Genomic DNA, 22287 nt, shown 5'->3' on the forward strand with positions numbered 1-22287 from the left:
TATCTTATGCCTAATTCACACATTTGCTCAGCACAGCCACCTAAGAGGATTCAAGAAGCACCTGTGAATCTCAACAGGAATAAAATGCAATATAAATAGGTAATTGTCTAGAAAAGAAAATAAAATCTCACTTTGTGGTTCTTGATACTGAGAATCTTTTAGAGATTATGGAGAATACCCGGGGTTTGGGGACAAGCTGAGGAAGGCAGCTGAGGAGGAGGAGGATGGAGAGCTGTGCTGCTTGCACTGCCACCAGACAAGCTATTGTTACCAGAAAACACAGATGCCATTTATGAAACAGCTTAGACAAGTGCCCCTAATTCTCTCTCAGGAGTCACAACATGTTTAAATACTCTTAGAGCATTAAAGAATCAACCCAAGAGCATGTAATGTAATATAAAAGCACTCTTTCAACTGCTATGAACATCTATAGTGTCATTTACTAATCTCTTGGTGACGACCCTGAAATTAAGGCAAGACTGCGCAGTGGAGCATCTCAACTGTAGGCTTGGAAGTTCAGAGATGTGACCTTTGTAAAGCCAAAATCCATCAGTTAAAGCCCTCGTGCATTTATAGATACGCAGAGCTTCCAGTGTGTGTTAAATATATTGTCCATAATCCCCAAAGTCAAAGGTTAACAGCTGCACTTCAGGAGATGTGGCTACACTGGTGACTACAGCTGGGTCATTATTTCCTGCTGACTACCACGGTGCTTATTTTATCCAGGAGTAGATTTATTTAAATAGGCAGTTAGTTGTTGGAAAAGCAAAGATAGAAGAGTCTGAAATACACACAATTTCAGCAATGGGGAGAGGAAAACACCCCCACAGACTTGGACAACTACCAGAAACATTTAGATTCAAAGAGAACCTAACTTTCTTCAGATGATTATTTTCAAAAGCAGCAGCATTTGTTTGGAACACCCTGCGTTAGACATCCATATTCTGGGAGATAACTAAAAAAAAACTTACATCAGCCTAGTTGGCTCCTTCAGGAAAGAGCAAGCCCTCGTACCAGGGAAGATGGATTTGTAAAAGCTTTTTCTTCCACATGCTTTGTTCCAACTGCAAAATTTGACCTTTGGTTTCAGCAGCCACGCACAGCCCTCAGCCCAGGGCGGGGGCAGGGAACTGCTCAGCCAAATGCCAGAGTGGGAGCACAGAGAGCCACCCTGGGATGCCCAAAGGATTAGGATTAAACATTAAGATTTAAACGTTTTAGGCTTTATGTTCAGGGGCCTGTCTTCACCTGTTTAACAGCACAGTTACCTGCAGGTCATACAAAAGGTAAAACAGTCCTGCTCCTTACACTGCCTTCACTTATTCCCAAATCCTCTCCTGCTGGGGTGGGTACAGGTGAACACCCCTCTTCCTTTTGACTGGTTTTAGAAAAGACAGATGGGAAAACCTGGAAAAAATCCAAGTAATCCTGAGACAATACACTTTATTTTCATAAAATGCTATTTTGCCAATTTTTCTGAGTACATATTTTCTGTTACTTCCTCCTTACCAGCAACAGCTTATTTGGATGTTTTCAATCTGAATTTCCTGTTACTTTAAAAAATGTAAATTACACAAATCGGCAGCACCCTGCAGTCTTCAGGGGTTCATCCAAGTATCTAGTTGTTGACATTTAAAACACCAGGCTGTCAAAAAGGAAGAGGATAGTCTAGTGCTTATATAAACTTAATTTCCTTGTTTCCACTAAAAAGTTATTAATTAAAAGGTAGTCTCAGCCAGGCTCACACTGTTCACACATAGCCAACTTCCTCTCATCCTACTCCATTGGGAAGATTATTTGGCATATTTATATTCTACTCAGGCAAAAATAGCATTTTATAATTCATCTTACAGCATGCCCAGGAGCACTGCTAGCACCTTCACAAGGCACCTTCCTGCAGCACAGATGTGCACAGGAAACCACTGAAGCTTCCCACATTTACTATCTGCAGGTTACTGGAAAGTCCTGGACAAATGGAATTAGAGCTATGACATAAAAATGACCCTTTCACATCAGTGATTCTTTTGTCATGGATTTTAAAGTTACTAAGTCTTGATGCCTATGTTGCATTTCATCCTCTACACATGTACTAAGGGAAAAAATCAAGTTCTGCAGCAAGTCACAGACAGCCACTAGGAGACCAAAGCACGTCCTAAGCAGCAGCAGCTGGCTGGGGTTTGTCTCCTGTTGTGAAGCCCCTCCTTACCTGGGGACACAGGGCCTCCAGCTGGCTGGCTGACATGCGAACCAGCTTCACACCCTCCTCGTTGTTGGAGATGGAGCAGGCCAAGTTGGCAACCTGTGTCAGAGAGGGGAGAAAACAAAACACAACTGTTAGAACCTGGGGGTTATTTCCTTCTGTAGAAAACTTCTGCCTAATCCCAACAGTGTCCACTAGCCAGTAACCCGTCATGGAACACAAAGATTCCACATTTGTTCTGTTCTAAAGAGTTTTGAAACTACTAATGGCACCTGTTCCTTCTGTAGACAGAAAATCGTAACACTTTGGATAATGGAATTCCAGAATGGTTTGGGTTGGAAGGGACCTGAAAACCCATCCAGTGCTCCCCTGCCATGGCAGGGACACCTTCCACTGTCCCAGGCTGCTGCCAGCCCTATCCAACCTGGCCCTGGACAATTCCAGGGATCCAGGGGCAGCCACAGCTTCTATGGGCAACCTCAGGGCCTCTCCACCCTCCCAGGGAACAATTCCTGCCCAATGTCCCATCCATCCCTGCCCTCTGGCACTGGGAAGCCATTCCCCCTTATCTTGTTGCCTACATCCCTTGCCAATTCTCTCTCTCCAGGTTTTCTGTAGCTCCTCCAGGCCCTGCAAGGCCACTCTGAGCTCAGCCCAAAGCTTCTCCTCTCCAGGTGAACAATCCCAGCTGTGCCAGCCTTTCCTGCCAGCAGAGCTGCTCCATCCTCTGCTCATCCTGGAGCCTCCTCTGGCCTGGCTCCAGCAGCTCCAGCTCCTCTTGTGCTGGGACAGGGCTGGGGCAGCTCTGCAGCTGGGGGCTCACCTGAGCACAGGGGCAGAATCCCCCCAGCCCTGCTGTGGGATCAGCCCTGGGCTCGGGGGGCTCTGGGTGCTGGGGCAGGTCCAGCTCTCACCCCCAGCCAGCCAAACAGGGCAGACATCACAGCTAGCCATGATCAGGGTAATGCAAAAGAGCAGCACTGGCAGCAGCTGCAGTCAAAGTTCAACAGCCCAATCCCACCAGGGAGAGACAGCAGCAACCCCACAGAGCTGGAACTGCTGTGGTGGTGCTCCATGAGGACCTCCCTCTCTTTATGTGTCAGGTGAATCCTGGCAGGTGCTCCTCCAGCCCTCCCTCTATGCTGCAATTCATCAAATCAAACCGGTACAGGAGCTCTTCATGATGCATCCACAGACCTCCAAAATGTGAACAGGATCTCTTGTGATGTTAAAAACTTTACTCCACAACCTTGACCTGCTGCACAGCATTACCCTTAACTAGGTCAGCCTGAAGCAGAGACCTCTGTAAACACCTTCTTTTTCAGAGCACGGAGGATGGGGACAGCACAGAATTTTTTGGTAATAGAAGATATTCCTCATCCCAGAGCTACTCTCAGGGGAAGGAAGTCTGAAATAAGTTACATTTCTCAGCTGACAGGTGAATGACAAGCATGTTATTCTGAGCCATTTGAACATAGAAAGCTGTAAAAATAGCAGCAAGTGAACTGAGACAAACACCGAGTACTGTCCTTCCAGAGGCTGAGCAACCTACAAAGCCCCCTGTAAATGTGCCATAAAAGCATCACCAGGAGCCAGCAGATGGTCAGTAACACCACTGAACCAGACTTCTCCAGATACTTTTCTCTATAAGCTGAGGAATTTACATTCTGCCTTTAATTGAACTATTAGTTGCATTCATGTAAGTAATTCTGAAGTAGTATCTGCAGCTCTACAAGCTATTCCCCCTCCCCAAGCCCTTCCCTTACGGCAGATGTTCCCACACAGAATACATTACTGTCCTGCAAATCATCAAGCGCGTGCCATTACACTTGAACAGCATTTCTCATCAATCCCATGATCAATTTGGGATTTGAAAAATCAAGTTCCCAGTGCAAAGTACACGGCCTCTTCCTCTCTCCAGCTCCAAGCCAAGTTATAGAGGATGGAAAGCAAGGGTGTCAAGAGGAGGGGTGTTTCCAGCACAGAACATGCAAGCAAACAGATGTGCCAACACATATTTGGAGGAAAACAAATTGAAGTTGAGAGAAAGACTGAGCAGCATCAACAACACAGAGCAAACGCTGCCAGATCTCAGGAATATTTGTGTCCTGCTCCTGAAGTTTGTCTTCCACTCACGTTTGGATTCAAGTCCTACAGATGCAGGAGTGAACTGCAGGCTGCCCCCAGTTCTGTGCACAGCGCTGCAGGCAGGGCCCAGCTGAGCCAGGGCTCCGTGCTCCTCTCTGCCACCACCCGTGGCAGCTCCAGCCCAGCCCCTCTGTGTGGCACCCCAGCAAACACAAACACCCTCTCACACAGGGTCTGAATACTGCAGACTTCTCCTGTATATTTACCATGCCTTGAATCCCTGTTCCCAGCGAGCTGCTGGGATGGTGTAGAAGTACATCATGCTTTTGTTTAGAGGCTCACAAGAATCAAAAGACAATCAGATGTCATGATTTACAAGTCAAATAAAGATTTTGCTGTTGGTTTAAGCACAGGTCGTATTTTTGAGAAACACCGGTTTGCCAATATTTTTTATGGTCCATATTTCCCCATCATTCCTGCCTTCATAGCAGCATTACAACCTCCAGGAGCCAGGAGAACACAAAGCTCTATTGAGTAGGGGCAGAATAAAAGCGACATTGAAGCACCACAAAATCAGCCTCTCCGATATCTGGAGATGTTGTGCTGTCTCTCAAGCCAAGTGTGATGAATCAAGCACACAGAAACCCTGCTCTGTCTGAACACAGAGAGGCAAAGAAGTTAATAATGGAGTGTCCCCACCGTGGTATAATGAAAATTTGCTTTTTTGCACAGTCATTTTTGAACAGTCATTTTTCTTCTGAATACCCAACTGATGGCAATTCTTCTTTAGAAAGTGCCCTACTGGCACTGCCAGCCCTCATGAAAGAAGCGTGTGTGCTTCCCTGACTGAGGGTCTTTGGCAGTTTAAGACAATCCAAATGTTGGCTGCCACATCCCATCCCAGCGCTGCGGCTCCAGAGCTCCTCACTTCATTTCAGCACGCTCATCCAGCAGCCAGCTACTCGCTCTGGCAGGGTGCTTTCTCTGCCAGATCAGCACACAAACTCCCCTGCAAACTCTCTGCTGAACATCAGAGCGAGGCACAGCCGTGGCAGCAGCTGAGATGACTTCCGAGTGCTGCAGACAGGGCTGTAAATTCACAGCAGTGCAGCGTTCACTGCACCCATGGGAAGGCTCTGTCAAACTACTGGAAAACACTCACAAGCCTCTTCAAATGTGGAACTTAAGAAGAGCTGTATCTACTAATTAATCAACTTTTAAATGCTGTAACAGTGAGGTATTTTAAACTGTAAGTAATTATCAGGTGCTTTACAACATGATTTCTGAAATTGCATGTACCAGCTGAGGTGGATGGCTGCAGGACTAAGAAATTTAATTTTAAAAGTACCTGAAAGAACTCATCTTCAATAATTCCTGAGTAATCTGACAAATAACTTCAAACTCCCTCTCTCTTCAGAGGATAGGGTAGTGCTGGCCAGTTATTTGGCACATACCCATAATACATTGGATTTTGTAGCTGAGATGAAGATCAACTCTTTCAGAGCCCACAGAGCATTTTGGAAATCATACATTTCCAAAACTTCTAAATTAAATAATGCACCTCAAGGGAACAAAAATTTCCTTTAAATCAAATGTGAATTGAATAGTTTCTCCATGTCTCCAACAAAAGCAGCTGGCTGACATAGTAAGTGGTCAGACTTGATTTAGAAAGAAGAACACTTGTGCTTGAGAGCAAAATAGCAATTGAATTCCTGCTGCATTTGTTCATTCTTACCATTCAGTATCATCAAGTCCCTTTACATAAGCACTACTGGCACAGGCATCAAAGGAGACAAAACCACTGCAAATAATGTAATCAGCATAGAGAGCAATCTCTTGAAAAAAGTTAAAAATACAGTGGGAACGAAGACAGCCTGAGACCACAGTCCAGCACGATTCAGATACCTCTCGCTGCTGACAGACTGATTTAAAAGTAGTTTTCAAGGCTCTCTCTGTTCAGAGTCTACAGCCATGGCCCAGAGACAGCTTCTCAGATCCCACAAGGCAGGGCAGACCCCAAGCAGCTGCTGGTATTTAGAGGAATGAGCTTAAATTTCCCCCAGTGACAAATGCAGTGCACAGAACTCACGGTGCCAAGCGGAACAGCTGGACAGGCTCATCTGGAAAGGGGCGTTCATGCACTGAGCAGTTTTTGAAACTCAAATCTCATTGTTTTCAATGATGATGCCAGCACACCGCAAGAGGATCTGAGGTGAGTGGCTCTGGTGTTGGCACAATGTGGGAGGTGAATGGCCCTAAATCCAGGCCAGTCACCAGAGGGGTGCCCTGGGCTCAGCACTGGGGCCAGGCCTGTTTGGTGTCTCCATGGTGACCTGGATGAGGGGATGGAGGACAGCCTCAGTAACTGCATAGGCAGCACCAGGCTGGGCAGGAGTGTGCATCTGCTGGAGGGCAGCAGGGCTCTACAGAGGGATCTGACAGCTGGATGCATGGGCTGAGGCCAGTTGTATGGGGTTCAGCTGGGTCCTGTCCTGGGATCACAGCAACCCCATGGATGCTCCAGGCGGGAGGAGTGGCTGGGAAGTGTCCAGCAGGAAAGGTCTGGGGGTGCTGTGCCAGTGGCTGGACAGGAGCCCAGGGGTGCCAGAGGCCAGTGGCCCTTGGGCTGTGCCAGGCATGGGCTGGCAGCAGGACGAGGGCAGCACCTGTCCCCTGGGCTGGCCCTGCTGAGGCCCCTGAGGGCTGTGCCCGATTCTGGCCTCTCATGGCCAGAGAGCCCTGGAGGGGCTGGAGCGTGTCCGGGGCAGGAAACGGAGCTGGGAAGGGGCTGGAGCCCCAGGAGAGGCTGAGGGAGCTGGGAAGGGGCTGGAGCCCCAGGAGAGGCTGAGGGAGCTGGGAAGGGGCTCAGCCTGGAGCAAAGGAGGCTCAGGGGGACCTTGTGGCTCTGCACAGCTCCTGACAGGAGGGGACAGCCGGGGGGTCGGGCTCTGCCCCAGGGAACAGGGACAGGAGGAGAGGGAACGGCCTCAGGCTGGGCCAGGGCAGGATTTTAGAGAAAGTTTCTTCACTGCAAGTGTAATCAAACCCCGGCAGAGCTGCCCAGGGTAGCAGTGGAGTCACCATCCCTAGGGGGATTTAAGAGCCATGTGGATGTGGCACTTGGTGACAAGGTTTAGTGGTGGCCTTGGCAGTGCTGAGGAAACAGTGGGACTCGAGGGTCTCAGAGGACTTTTCCAACTTAAATGATTCCATGGTTTGCCTATGGAGGAGGCATAACTTAAGTGGTTCCTTTTGAGAGCCAGATGTTACCTCAGGCCAAAGGGTCAGCTGGGAATATGTTATTAGTAAGAAGGTGTAACTCCAATGTTAAAAAAAATACTGTACCATCTGTCACAGAGTGATTCCATCTCAAATTTTAGTTAACTTTGACTCTTCAAAATTTACTAATATTTAAATCAGGAAAAATTTGACATTTCTAAAGATGTTCTTTCTACCATTAGTAACAATTTGTGGCACAGAAACGCCTCCCCTGACAAGACACGGGTTGTACCTTTTCCACATGAAATACATTTTTTGGGTTTGTTTTTTTTTTAAAACTCAAAATTTGTTCAGATCGTGACTAAGGTAAGTCTTCCGGCAATTAAAAAACTGCAGCAGCCTCAACTACACAAGTTTGGGGTCAGTGTTAAGCTTCTTAAATTACACTATTGAACATAACCCAGCAATGCTAATAATAACACCAAGGTTGTGGTCTGACCCCCATTCACTTAAAATCTGTACTTCATGATTCTTGTGGGTCCTTCCAACTCAGAATACTCTGTCATTCTGTGTACAAAGCTCCAGCTCTGTACTTGCTCTGCCTTCTCTTTGCTCAGCCTCCCTGGCTTAGGCAGAAGGGTTGCTTTACAGGAACTCTTTATTGAAGGAATGGCCAATTGCTCTTCCAACAAGAGACAAAAGATGCAATAGAAAAAAAAAAATTATAATCTCTAGCACTTTAAACCTTCCTATTCAAGGATTTTGAAGACTGACAATAAATGTGTTAAAGCCTCTGTGTTATGTACCTGGATTGATTGCACAGAAACACTACCCAGGTTTTCCTCCTTGTTTACAGGTCAAGTTTTTGGACAGCTTCTTCAGGCAGTCAAGAAGGCAAAGTCTCCAAAGTGGTGCTGCTGCAGCCATCCTGAGGTGGTGCAGTCCCAAGAAGGCTCTGCAATGTGTTTATTGTTGCATAATTCAATGCTGTTGGAGCCAGCATTGCTACAGCCCAAGATTACACATTGCTGTGCAGGAGCCAAACACTCACTAATTGACTTCTCCAAGCCTGGACACTCTTGTTTGAACCTGCAGTTGTAAAAATAGCATTGCAGAAAGGAGTTTTCTAATTGTCTTACACTGAGAAACTTATTCAATTTAACATTAAGCAGTATCTTCTTGTAACTAGTGCTCAAAAACTCTTACACAAAAATAACAAATCCACATCCACGCGTACACAGATACTTTGGGAATTTCAATGCCACAGAAACCAAGCTTTTCAAAGGTGTTCCTGGAATTTTAATTTCTGATTAAACTTCAAAACTTCAGCTGCTTGTTCTTTTTTTTTTGTTTTTTTTTTGTTTTACATTTTTCAATTTCTCTGGGAATGCAAATTCCAACTTTTAAGCAGCTTTTTAAAAATCACCCATTTTAAAAAGCAAAAAAAGAAAGAATGGACAGGCAGTCACTGCACATTTTCCTCCTAGGAATTTGCTAAAGAAAAGTGTGTTTGATATTCTCACAAATTCAAACAGAGCACAGCTAATTTCTTCCTCCTCCATGTTAAAAAAGACCTGTTCTGATTCCCTTCACACTGGTCAAAACTCAGGAAATTAATTTATCTGCAGAAACAACTGTTCTGGCAAAACTAATGGCAACTGAGGACTCTCAGAAGAGATGTGTTGATTATGTAATGCCCATCCCTCTCCAGAAAGGCTTTCATTATTCACTAAGTCCATACATTTATTTATTTACCTGTACACTACACTCAATATTTAGGATGAATCTGAGCAGTTTAACATGCAGCCCTAACAGGTGCTGCATGAGGGAGAAGTGTTACAGCCACAATGTGTTAATTCTAACCCTACAAACCCCTCGTTTTGCAGAGGCAGAGCTAACAGGGAATTACACAAAACAGCTCTAGTTCTTTAATACAGGAGGACTAGGGATCAAATCCACTGGGACTGTGCAGAGAATTACCAGAGTTGTGCTGTCAATGGCTTTGTGATTTTATATGACTTAAGTAGCATGTGGCTGCAGCTCCACAGCAGGTACCTTGAAAGAACTTGTTGTGGGCAACAGAATCCCCAAGTATTAACTGAAAACAGTAAAAGTCTTTAAATAAAACAAGGCAGAAATAAGTCTTTAAATAAAACGTAGACAAATTGCAGACGTAAAGCACCGGGGAGAATGAAGGACTATGAGGGAACTGCTATTCCCAGAGCTCTGTAGCCTCATGTGAAGATGAGAACAGTTTTTAATCCAAGTCTGGTTATAAACACAAGGAGGGGAAGTTTCATTTGGCTGGAACAAAACTGGCAAGCAAAGGGTTGGCATTTTGGACAATGAGGAATGGAGGTCACAGAGTTTATTTCAACAGGCTGGTAAGTGACAGCAAGAGAAATCAGAGACAGTATCACAGAATCCCAGACTTGTTTGGGCTGGGAGGGACCTTAAATCTCATTCAGTCCCACCCCCTGCCATGGCAGGGACACCTTCCACTGTCCCAGGCTGCTCCAAGCCCTGTCCAACCTGGCATTGGGCACTGCCAGGGGCCTCCCCACCCTCCCAGGGAATAATTTATTCCAAATATCCCATCTATCCCTGCCTTCTGGCAGTGGGAAGCCATTCCCCCTTACTCTGTCTTTCCATGCTCTTGCAAGTAATATAAAAGTATAAAAATAAAGGTATTGTGCACCTTCTGTTCCGGGTTATATTGAGGTAATCAGTATTTCCATAGATAACCACCTTCTGCCTGGGATTACATTTTAGTACATTTACATTTCTAGCTCTATCTGTGTGTTTAAAATTCTAATTAAGGAATACAGCTTTGTACTTGCCTCTCACCCTGTCCAGAGCTGTCTCCAAATACCTCTCCAGCTCCCTGGTGCCATTCCAGGCACAGCTGTCCTGGTACTGCTCCACATTGCGAGCTCCTTCCATGACCTGAGGAAATGTTCTTCCCCAACAGAGAGCCACCCATGTGTTGTCAAGACTCCACAGAGGAGGGAAGTTTTTCACATTGCTGGGCAATCCCAGAGTTTGTGCATCGGGACAAACCAGACCAGGACAAACCTTCTCTCTTGCCAATGGGAAAGGTTTTCAATTAGACAGAAAAAAAAAGGTGTTTGAAGGGAATCAATACATCTATAGTATAATCCATAGCCACAGCAGGAAAGTGCAGCAATATCTTTATTTCCAGCCTGATGGATTAGCCTCCCTACAGACCTGAGGGAAAGCAGGGCTGCCACAGGAACACCAGTGTGCGGCGTGGGCACCGTGCCCCTCATCAATGCAGCTGTGGCAGCAGATGTAACTGCTGGCACAGGAACTATTCCTCCCTCAGACAAACAAGCTAAAGTGTTAAAATGTTGTTAGAATCATAAACCACGTTAGTTACACAAGTCTATCTGAGCTACCACGACAGCAATGACACCAATGGTGTGTGATGGAGAGCTCAGCTTCAGCTAAAACCTTCAGAGTAAACCCTCCGTTGAGATGCTCCTTAGCAACACAAATACCTTTCCTTAAAATAAAAGTGTTTCTAGTAGTGATATTTGGACAGGACCCAAATAATTATCCTAATCCAAAACTGTCTCTGTGTTTGTCAAACTGGAAATGAAGACAGGCTGGGAGAGCTGGGGGTGTTCAGCTGGGAGAAGAGAAGGCTCTGGAGAGAACTGAGAGCCCCTTCCAGGGCCTAAAGGGGCTCCAGGAGAGCTGGAGAGGGACTGGGGACAAGGGATGGAGGGACAGAACACAGGGAATGGCTCCCACTGCCAGAGGGCAGGGAAAGATGGGAGATTGGAAGGAATTGTTCCTTGGGAGGGTGGGGAGGCCCAGGGAAGTGTGGCTGCCACTGAATCCCTGGCAGTGTCCAAGGCCAGGCTGGACAGGGCTTGGAGCAGCCTGGGACACTGAAAGGTGTCCCTGACAGGGGATTGGAATTGGATGAGCTTTAAGGTCTCTCCCAGCACAAACCAGTCTGGGATTCTGTGAAGCTGTTCTTCTCTCCCATCTCTGTTTGCTCAGCACTCAGAACATGCTGCCTTCTGATCTGACTAAAGGCTTCCAACTTGGTGCCTATTATTAGCTGCTTAAACCAGTTTTTGGTGATTCAGACAACTGTTCATGGCAGTGTAACTGTAATTGTCAGTACACTGTGCTCTTCACAAAGACGACAAAACAGTGTCAGTAATGAGCTCCACACAGATTTCAGGCACCTCCTTGATGACATGACATGACTAATAATCCAATATTGCTAATGACTAAGATGATGAAAATCCAGACATGCATCAAGGCTTTTAGTTAAATATCAAGAATTAAAACGTTTATGCCACATCTATAAAAAACTATACCCAAAAAGCCACTTAAAAACGCTGCTGGAATTAAGACTTAACTGGAAAATAAAAGGACTCTATTACTTTTCAGCTACATCTTAAGACGTCATGACAACACCACCTAAACCCAACTGTTCTCACACTTCCTAACCTCTTTTACATGTTTCCCTTTCCAAAAAACTTCTGTTTCCAAAGGAAAAATGAACAGAGCAAACACATGGCAGTTTTGAATGGAATAAAAAGCACATTCGTATCTTCCAAACCCCAAACTCATTCAACTCCAAATTCTACCCCCTCCACATGTGCCTTGGCCCAGGTGTGCACAGGAAGCCCTTCCCAGTCACACAGCAAGGTGACTGTCCCTGTGGCTGAGGTGTGGCAGAAATGCCTCTCCTCCACGAGTAGCAGCAAACCACGAGGATATCCAAAGAGAAAAATTGTCTCCAGACAGCCCAATGGCTGCCCAGATTTGTGAGGATTCAATCCCTTAATCTCTCCCATCAGTTTCATTGTCATGGCTTGCCCATGTGCACTTACAATGAAATCTGGACAGAAAGATTACCCTGAAGTCTCTTATTCCTCTTTCAACATAATTTTTAAACTCTAGCAGCATCCTACAGACCATTTCATACATTATTTGTTGTAGCATTAGAAGATTGGCCTCAAAAAATAACCTTACAAGAAGAGAAGTTATCCTATTAAAAGGTCACATGCTTTTACTTATGTATGATGTATTAAATTTGTATATCCAGTTTTGTTGAAAAATGTAGGAACATTTTTCTGCTGAGGCTTTCCTGCTTTTCTGATTATGAATGTAAGGAAAGCATGTTCTACGAGAAGAATTTAATTTATTTATGAATTAGTTGACTAATAAAATGAACTTACAAGGAAAGTGCATTGGCTGTTGAAGAGTGTCAGACTTTAGAGGGCACATTAGAGTTACACTGGTCATTTATTGGAGACATTAGTTTTAAATTGCTGCCAAGGCTATCTATAGACAAATTACAGAAAACGTGCTTGTGCTTTGGAAGAGGCATTTTGCTCATTTTGATCTCCATTTTAAATGGGAAATAACTCTGCCTCTTTTCTCAGACCACAGTGCAAGGACATTTTCCTTGTAATACAAAATTACCTTAAAAATAAAAGCAATAAAAGACCAACCTGAGTCGGCAGATATTTTTCCCTCTGTAAATGAGAGTACTGGAAAAATAGGTGCTGAAGTACCCTGGTAATGACCCTAGTCTGGAAAATGCTGGTTTTTGAGATTTAATAAAATTGAGAAAACCACTCCAAGTCAATATCTGAGCTGGGTGCCAAGTGCTTGTCTTGTTCCCTGGGAACCTCAGCCCTGCCTGGCAGCACTGACTGACCCCGGAGCTGGCAGGCAGGAGCGGAGAGCATTGCAAAAATGAGCAAAGCCACCTCCAAAGAGATCCGGAAAACTCTGTGGAAACTCTGGAAATCAGGTAGCTGATAGACACAAAGGATAATCCTGTCAGAACAGATTAACTTCTGGATCTGCTGGATTCTTCCATTCCATGCTTTGTTTGCAATAAATGGTACCTGGCCATGCCCAGGTAAGTGACAGTAAACATGGGACAGCCAAGACCTTCACTGTGCCTCCAGTTCAAAAACCAGTTTTTATTTTAAATCCAAGCTATGTTTTATCCAGTTCACGTTTTTAAAAAGCTTTTCACATGTAAAAAACCTGCAGCTGTTAAGACTCTCCCAAGAACACACAGGCTGCAAGTCTGAGCAAATCAGAATAATTGCAAGAAAAATGTAGCAAGTGTGCAAGGCTTCAGGCTTTGGGAGAGGGGTATTTTTAGATTTTAGACTGAAGAATGACTCCAGGACATCGAGCTAGACAGTGAGGGCAACAGAAGGGGGAAATGTCAGAGCAAGAGGCTATAGAAAGCTTATGGAGCTGCAAGTGCCCAAATGTGATTCTTTCCAAGCAAATAAATTTGCCGACTGCATCTGTTCATGGGTTTCACTGAAAATGAGAAAATCATCACTCCATATGCAAGATGCAACCCAGTGCATTAAAAAAAGGCACAGAGCAGTCTTTTCAGATAAATTAAAGCAATTAGAAAAAAAATCAATGCTTATGAAACACCATTGAGAGCTTTTGCCTCCTTGGTCTTACCAATATTTCTCTTGGTAAGAAGAAAATTTAAAAATAAAATTTATTTTGAGAAAAGCATTTGACACAGGGGTAGTGGGTTCCAGAGGAAGAAGAGATCATTTGTTCTTTTAAAGGATTATAAACTCCAAATACATTCTCCAAAATATGCTTCAGCAAACAAACTGGAGGATTTTAACCTGGACGCTCTCATTTACCTTTTACTTCCTAATCTCTTAACGTCTGAAAAGCTTTTCCATTAAAAATACACAGTTACACTGTGTCACAGAGACCAACTGACAAACTAATTTTTACTTTTCTAAAGCATTCAACAGCATAGCAAATGTTTCTGTTTAACATGTCTGGCTTTCTCTCTCTGCAGGAACAGCCCAAGCATCCCCGGGGAGCCGCACAAAGGCAGCTCAGCAGAAACTCTGCTCAAAGCCTGGCAGGGACAAAGAGCCAGCGTGGAGCTCGGTGACATCACTGCGGATGGGCACCACGCTGCAGGACAGCCCCGTGCTCCCTGGGGAGGAACAGGCACTCCAAGGATGCCAGGGCCAAGCTGTGAGCAAAGAGCAAAGTCAGGCTGGAGAGTCAAGGCTGCCTCACCCAGTGGGAAAAAACACTGGAACGGAGTTAGCAGTTCAGAGTCTACAAATTGGGAAGACTCCCATAGTGAATTTAACTTTTTAAGTGAATTTAACTTTTTGTTAGACTGGTTCCACAAATGCTGTCCTTTCTGTTATTCTTGTGTGTTACATTGAAATTGGCTTCTCAGTTCCTGAATTAAACTCCTTTAACCAAATCCAGCCAGAGTTAATGGTCTGTTAGCACAGAGCAATTTTGAAAGCTATCTTTGAAACGTATTATTCAACTGAGACAAGGCTCATTCTACTCTTTTACTGTTCCTCAGTTTTCAAAAGGGAGGCTAAAAGGGTTAGGATTTTACTACGTGGGAAACAAATTAGATGGCAGCCCTTTGGGATGCTCTTGGTATGGGTTCTCTATAAGACACAGACCCAGCAGGCAAATCAGCTTTTTGTGGTTATTGCACCTTTTGGTCAAATTTGGCTGCCTGGACGTTAGGAACCACAAAAGCAGACAGTGCTGTGCTGCCAAGAAGGGAACATTTCAAAACGAAATTACCCAAATCATGTGCTTGCATCTCTTTATGGGTACTTGGAGGGCCCATAAACAGCTCTGCACTGCAGGAGCAAGAGGTCCCTGTGCTCAGCCAGGATAGAACCAGCAGTGCCACTCCTGTCCAGCCAACACCTGCCACAGTTCAGTAAGAAAAATGATATAAAGTAAATCTATCCCTTTCTATGTCTCTCAGGTGCTGGTTCACTGACTGCTCCAGCTGACAGACACAGGGGCATTAACCCAAGGTGCAAACCCTCCCAGCAATGCAGTGGGAACGTGCTGGGCTCCCCAGGGCAGAGCAGGATCTCCTGCACATTTCCTGCCCTCACTCAGCAGCAAAGGGAAGGAAGGGCATGCTCCCCTCTACATCCAAACCACAGGAGCCTGTCAGGGCATGATACAGCACAGCTCCACTCAGTGCTGCAGCTGTTTGGGCACATTTGATGTCCCGAGTTGCCCAGCAGCACTTGTGAGGGCAGTTCTGATAAACTCCTGGCACACTCATCTCCCCTGAAAGCAGTGGAAGCAATTGCTGCCCATCTCACCAGGCAAAACATCTTCAGCTCTGCTCTTACATAATCTTTTGTTGTTTCTCCTGAGCTTCCTGCCCAAGAGCAGAATCACAAAGGAACTGGCAAGCATCCTTTTCCATTCTGGCAGAGACACAAAACATTTTAAACGCAACCCACCCCGACCCATCCTCCTGCACAGTGAATCTGTCATCTCATACGACTCTGGTGGCTCTCCTGCCCCTCAGGACAAAGGGTCTGCAGGAGCACTATTCCCTTCTGTCCAAGCTAAGTGTATATATTAATCCATCTCCATTCAGGGAAGAGGTTTATAAACCATCTACACCATGCTACTCTACAACTACAGTTACATTTCAGACAGCAAAAGTAATAACCAAGCCTTCAAAAAGCTGTTGCAGCAGCATATCATTTTAGCAGAAGCTTTTGATGTCAGTCAAAAATATTGCTGAATGTCTACTTTCAGGGGAATAGTCCTTGGAAGACAAGAGAGTCTGGCTGTACAGAGGCTCTGGAAAACTCTGCAGCCTGGCATTTGGACACCAGGCAGGGCCAGTGCCAGTGAGGATGGAACTGTGGCTGCTCCAGTGGGACACAGCTCCCACGGGGACAGGGAGAAAGGGCTCACCTGGCAAGGGCTGCGGAGAAGCTCAGGAACAGAACAACACAATTATTTATTTTTAATTATGCCAATAAATTCCACACATCTGCTGAGGAGGTAGCAGAACTCTGGCAGAAGAGGCACTGCTATTGTTACATGATTCAACTTCTCCTGTAAACAAGCCCTAAAAATAATTTTCTAGATAAATCAGGCTTGCAACATGAAGAAGGGAGGCTTTAGACCAAACCCACTTCAAAGTGTTCCCAAGGCTGTATCCTGCTGCCAAGGCAGGGCACAGCAGCCCTGCCTTCCTTCCACATTCTGCTTTGCAGAACGTCAGTTACTTAAAATTTAGATTAGAATAACTTTGCAGCTCTAGGAGGACAGCATTGATGCTGAAACATGACAAGCCAAAAGAGAAAAATGGATGCCTTCAAGGAATGAAAAGATTTTCATTGCTTAAACAGCATCTCTAAAGAGCTGGACAAACTTCATGCACCGTGGACTATGGGGCAGCTGCAAAGTGCACTCAGAACCCTATGAAAAACACATGATGCAAATCAGAAGCTACTTTTACTGATGTCTGATCAGTCTTATTCTTGAGCAATTTAAATCTGCCCAGCTGAGTGAGTATTCCCCATAATCCTTGGAGATACATGGACTCCACTATCAAACACAGAGACACTGAAAGAGCAGAACCACATGAAGCAGCCTGGGACTGCTCCTGGGGAGAGCAGCCAACCAGCCAGAGCCTCAAAGCACAGAAGAGCACAGGAGGAGTTTTTGACACTTATTCCTAGTGGCATGTTTCCCCAACAATACCTATTGCTGTTTGCTCTGTGCCATTCAGCATTAGCTGGCACAGAACTCTCACGCGATGGTGAAGGTGAGGGGTCGAGAGTGCCAAGGTGGATCCATGAACAGGGCAAGCTCTGCTGCTGTTCTCTGCAGACACCACCATGGAAACTGCTGCCCTCAGCTCCCTGACAGGAGGAGCAGCCAGGTGAGGGTCAGTCTCTTTTCCCAGGTAATGAGGGAGAGACACAGAGGGAACGGCCTCAGGCTGGGCCAGGGCAGGCTCAGGGTGGGCAGCAGCAGAAATTTCCCCATGGAAAAGGTGTTCAGGGATTGGGAGGAGCTGGCCAGGGAGGTTTGGAGTGCCCATCTCTGGAGGTGTCCAGGATAGGACTGAAAGTGTCACTCAGTGCTCTGCACTGGGGACAAGGTGGGGATCAGGCACAGCTTGTACTTGATGGGCTGGGAGGGATTTTCCAACCTCAGTGATCCTGGGATTTCAGTTAAGACATGTTAGTCCCATTTAATCTGGTTTTCCCCCCAGATAGAGCTCTGCTCTGCAGTTCCGCCAGCTGGAGAGCCTTTGGGTTTTCCTTACAGAGGGGTGGCAGGGATCAGTTGTGCTGTCACTCCAAGTGTTCTGTTTGCTCTTCACACACACACGAGCAGCTCTTCATTCTGAAAGCCTTCACACAAAAGGCCTGTTTATATTCAGTGGGATTTTACTTGAAATAAAAACCCTCCAGGCTTCAAAGCAATGGGTCCAACTGTCCAGCAGGACAATCGTGCCCTGGTCTCCCTTACTCAAACTGACCACCTCTAATGAACAAAACCTTTATCATATACTCACATTGTAATATCCACATCTACACGGGTTATTTAACAGTGTCTTTTGATAAGCTTACATTTTCCATTATTTAAATATTAAATTGTGTCTAAATTCATTCAAATAAAATTTTAAAAGGATTTTATTACAGAATTTGCTTTGTGCTTCAACAGAATTGAAAAATCTGTTTTGCCTAGTCTTGCCTTAATTTAACTAGCAACAATTAAATTTTAATTTGTACCATCTTACCTCAATCAATTTGTTGGCATGTTCACGGAAAACCTGGGCATATTCTTTAACTTCTTTTTCATTCCCATTCTTGGCAGCTTCAATCAATACTAAAAGAGGAACATTTGTTTCCAGAAAAGAGTCTGAAACATGGTCCATAACAGCTTTGCGGAGCTAAAATAAAAATAAAAGAATGAGTTATTCTTCAGCAGTGTTGCACTGCTGCTTCCCTCTTACTGTATTAATACATATAGCTTAAACTACTTTTGTCATTGATCCTTTTTCCTTTGTGTGACCAAGGCTTTCCCTGTACTAAGTCTTGTCTACACACTTTTTGCTTCAATTTAAATTAAATCTCCTTAAAAAATGGATTAGTTATAGAAGTGCAAGTCACCAGTTTGGCCACAAATATTGATTTAGCAGCTCATATTGGTTTTGTCTGAGTAAATTTGCTGCTTTCCCTCAGCTGATTAAACAACACACTGATTTAACTTTTTTATTTTTCTGCTAGAATAAAAACATTTTTCAACAAACCTGATCCATATTCTCACTTACTCAAAAACAGGAATATATTGCTTTAAAACCAAAGAGAGAAAAGGCTGATGCTACATAAATATAGTTCTCAAATAAAATAGGTTGAGATGAACACAACTAGAATTATAAAGTATCACTGATTATCTTCAAAGTCCATCAAGTGAAAGTTGTTTTTTGGGGGGCTTTGGTTGGCTTTTTTAATCTCTCTTGCAACGAGGATGATTAAGACTCCAACATCTGTATCACACAGTTAAAAGGGAATTAACAGAAAAGTATATTCGCACTCCATGCTTCCCACAGGAAGCTTCTGGCCTCTAATTCACTGAAGACAGGCCAGCAAACCCACTGCCACTAGAAACAAAACCCCAGCTTGCAGCACGGTACTCATGTGGCTCAGCCAGCACCATCTCTGACCATTCCTTACCTGCCTGCGCAGGTCTCTGGTCTTCTTGGTCATTTTATCAATGGCAGAGTTCAGGGCATCACTTCTTTCCTTGCGGCCAGCCTGAAAAGCAGCAGACAAAGAGGTTAACAGGTACTCATCAGGGTCTCAAAGTTAAACCAGTTGTTACTCATTTCAAGTATATGGTAAGCTTCTGTTGCTATTTTTGAGGTTTGTGGAGTGATTCTGCACACAGGCAGTAGTCTCCACCTCCCTGATAAGGCAGTCGCTGCTCCTTGCACACCCCACCCCAGGGATCACACTACACTGCTCCTGAGCAGGCAGTCAAAAGCCCAGAATCAAAAGTCAAATCCTTATAAACCATTTGGGTAAGAAATTCAACATTTCGGGTGAGTCTCCAGGCCCACGCATGGGGAGCTGCCAAGGTTTGATCCAGCACGTTTCACCTGAGCCCTGTTTTAGAGAGGCCAAAGGGCCAGGCAGCAGGGGCAGCTTCCCTTTGCCATCAGACACTGGGTCAAAAATATCCTCATTCCTGTCAAATTAAGAGTCAGATAAGACAGTAGTGGTGGTCTGGTTTTGCTGGGAGTTTTCCCCTTTAATATAGCTTATACTAGGGTTTCAAAACACACTTTATTCAACTACAATCCAATTTCTGAAGTCCTAAGCCACAATCAATATAATTATCCAGTTGAGAAGAAAAGCCATTTAGCAGTGCTGCAGTGAGTGTATGCCAGGTATCAATTCTCCAGGTGACAGGCTGGTGTGAAATATCTGGATGAACAGCCTTGAATCTAAAACATCAAGTCCACTCTACAGCAGAAATAAAAAATGGAGGGGAGGGAGTTAGGATGTTGTAATGCCATTATAGCGTAATGAATTATTGAAGATTTGTCACCGCCATGATCAAGTTATTTGATTCTCATCACAAAAGGTAACTGAAAAGTGACTGGAGCTAAACCAAGGAGCTTGTTGTGACACTTCCAAACCTGCAACAGCCCTGGCACTGGCCCCTTCTTTGCTCTATATTCAAAAATCGAAGCTGAAGGCTCTTAATAAAGTGAAGATTAATGCACTGATTTACCCAACACTGCTGTTGCCCTGCTCAGGGGATATGACAGACAAGACTCCCTGAGCAATGGCTCTGCCCCTGGCATGCTGGTGGCAGCAGGCAGGGCTGGCACCTGTGGGGGACAGGGGGACAGCGACCCCAGAAGCTGCCACAGGCACTGTCCCAGCCACAAGCCACCCTGAGACACCAACCAGCAGCAGCTGCTTCCCCTCCTGATGTTTCACCCCTGTTTACCCATGGCAACGTGACCATTTTACTGAACCCACAGCACCCTCCCCACACACTGGGATTCTTTCCCAGGAATATGTTTGGATCTAAGATATATGCTCATCTATTATGCAGAAAGCCAAACATTCAGCTGTTCCAAGAAGTGCCATTTTACTTCTCCCCGGGTGCTTCCACATTACCATTTCAACAAGAAGCAGGAGCAGGGATTTGAGGCGATACCACCCATCAATTCCACTTTGCTGTCCCTGGCTTCACAGCCCACAACAGCCTCGGTGCACAGCACCACATGCCTTTTGGATGAGAGGAAAGCCAAGAGATGGCCTTCACTAATGGACCACTATGCAAAACACCCCAAAAAAGCACATTATAGCTCGAGCAGCACTGATTTCTCACCGCTGATCTGTTCCTATGAAACTACACCATGTCCTAGCACAGAAAGAGCTGTAGAATCCAGCCCCACTAGATTTTAGGAAGGCAGCTTCAGTTTATTTCCACCTTGCTGGCACGCAGAAGTTTTAGCACAGAAGCTTATCAAAAGCATGGCCAGAATTAACTTCAGAAGGCTGCAGGATAAAGTACCCTGCTAATTTAGCTCTGGTGATTTAGCACATTGAGTCACTAATTGGGATCCTTTGTTAGAGCTGAGCAGGGGCAGAGCAGAACAGACCCAGGACACCTCAGTGGATACACACACCCTGCTTCCACTGACATTTTAAACCATCACAGCCAACTCCAACCAAGGTCCTGGAGACAACAATGTTGAATTTTGCCCAGCTGAAGTTTCCTGACCATTTTTTCCCCTGCATAATAAACACTGTATTTCCCTGCTACATAAACACTGTGGGGCCAACCAAACCCCATTAGGACCTGGTGGAACACATGAAAACCTGCACAGCCCATGGCAGCACAAACCCTCCTGGGCACAGAAATATGCTGAGGTACTGTCACTTTGTCCAGGCTGCCACACATGTTGGGAATTTTACCCATTGGTTCCACCCTACAGTTCAAAAGTCCTGTTTGAGCTGGGCTCCCTCTCTCAAGCAATAAATCATGTTTTAAAGGCTCCAAGTGCCAGTTTAGCTCTTCTGGGTAATTTGTTCCACTAATCAATTAGCCTGACCATTAAAAACTGGTCCTCATGTCTAGTGTGAACCTTCACTGAGGAGCTAGCTAATGACCCAGCAGCACAAGGCAGCCCAGCCAGCAGCTCCTGCTATTCATGGGATTAGGAGGACTCACAAGAGTGAAGCCCAAATATTCAGATTTCTAATAGGATTTTTAGATATTCAGCACAAAACTCTGCTGAGGGAATCACAAACCCTGCAGCCAGTGAGTAGCTAATAGATTCAGTAGATTTAATAGGGTCATGATGACCATTCAATCATTCTGCAGTACGATATCCCAACTCTACCAGTATCATGGATAATAAATTTAGCCACGGTGCAAATTTACTTTAAATTAAATCTGATCTTTATCAAAGAGGATAGAATTGATGTTAAAAATCACTCATTTCTCCCAATCCCTTCATCTCTGCTCTTCCCCCACCATTGCTACCCTGCTTGCAGAGCACCACAAGCATTCCCTGTCACATCCCTGCAGTCCCAGCTCACACCATCATCCCCAGAGGGGACTCTTAATGCTCAAAGCAAAGAAAGGGGATTTGTACACAGGGAGGGGAGCAGAATCACCATTTCTGTCTTAAAGCCTTCCTGCTGTAGGTGTGCCATCTGAATTCAGACAAGCAAAAGACAAACCCAAGCTTTTCCTATAGCTATGGAGGTTAAAATCCAATCCCAGCTGATTTATAGAGGTACAGGAGCATGGTGGTGGTGGTGCATTCCACCAGGATCAACAGAGCATGTGCTGTAACCAGCTACTCAAATATATGTTCTTGTAGCTAAATATCACAAACATCTGCTGTTAATCTTAAAGGTTTATCATCAGTTTGGGTTAAG

General features: G+C 45.1%; 1 protein-coding gene across 2 annotated transcripts in view; it reads right to left on the reverse strand.

Annotated features, from left to right (window-relative positions):
• CTNNA1 (catenin alpha 1) overlaps positions 1 to 22287 on the reverse strand; it is a 116930-nt gene that overhangs the window by 29176 nt on the left and 65467 nt on the right. For both annotated transcript variants that reach the window (XM_021544869.2, XM_021544870.3), the window contains 3 exons: positions 19054 to 19134; positions 18117 to 18269; positions 2207 to 2299 (listed from right to left, as the gene is read on the reverse strand). In XM_021544869.2, the coding sequence (XP_021400544.1) occupies positions 2207 to 2299; positions 18117 to 18269; positions 19054 to 19134 (327 nt within the window). The remainder of the gene's footprint in view (positions 1 to 2206; positions 2300 to 18116; positions 18270 to 19053; positions 19135 to 22287) is intronic.

The sequence above is a fragment of the Lonchura striata genome, chromosome 15, assembly GCF_046129695.1.
Source record: "Lonchura striata isolate bLonStr1 chromosome 15, bLonStr1.mat, whole genome shotgun sequence".
Taxonomy (NCBI): Eukaryota; Metazoa; Chordata; class Aves; order Passeriformes; family Estrildidae; genus Lonchura; species Lonchura striata.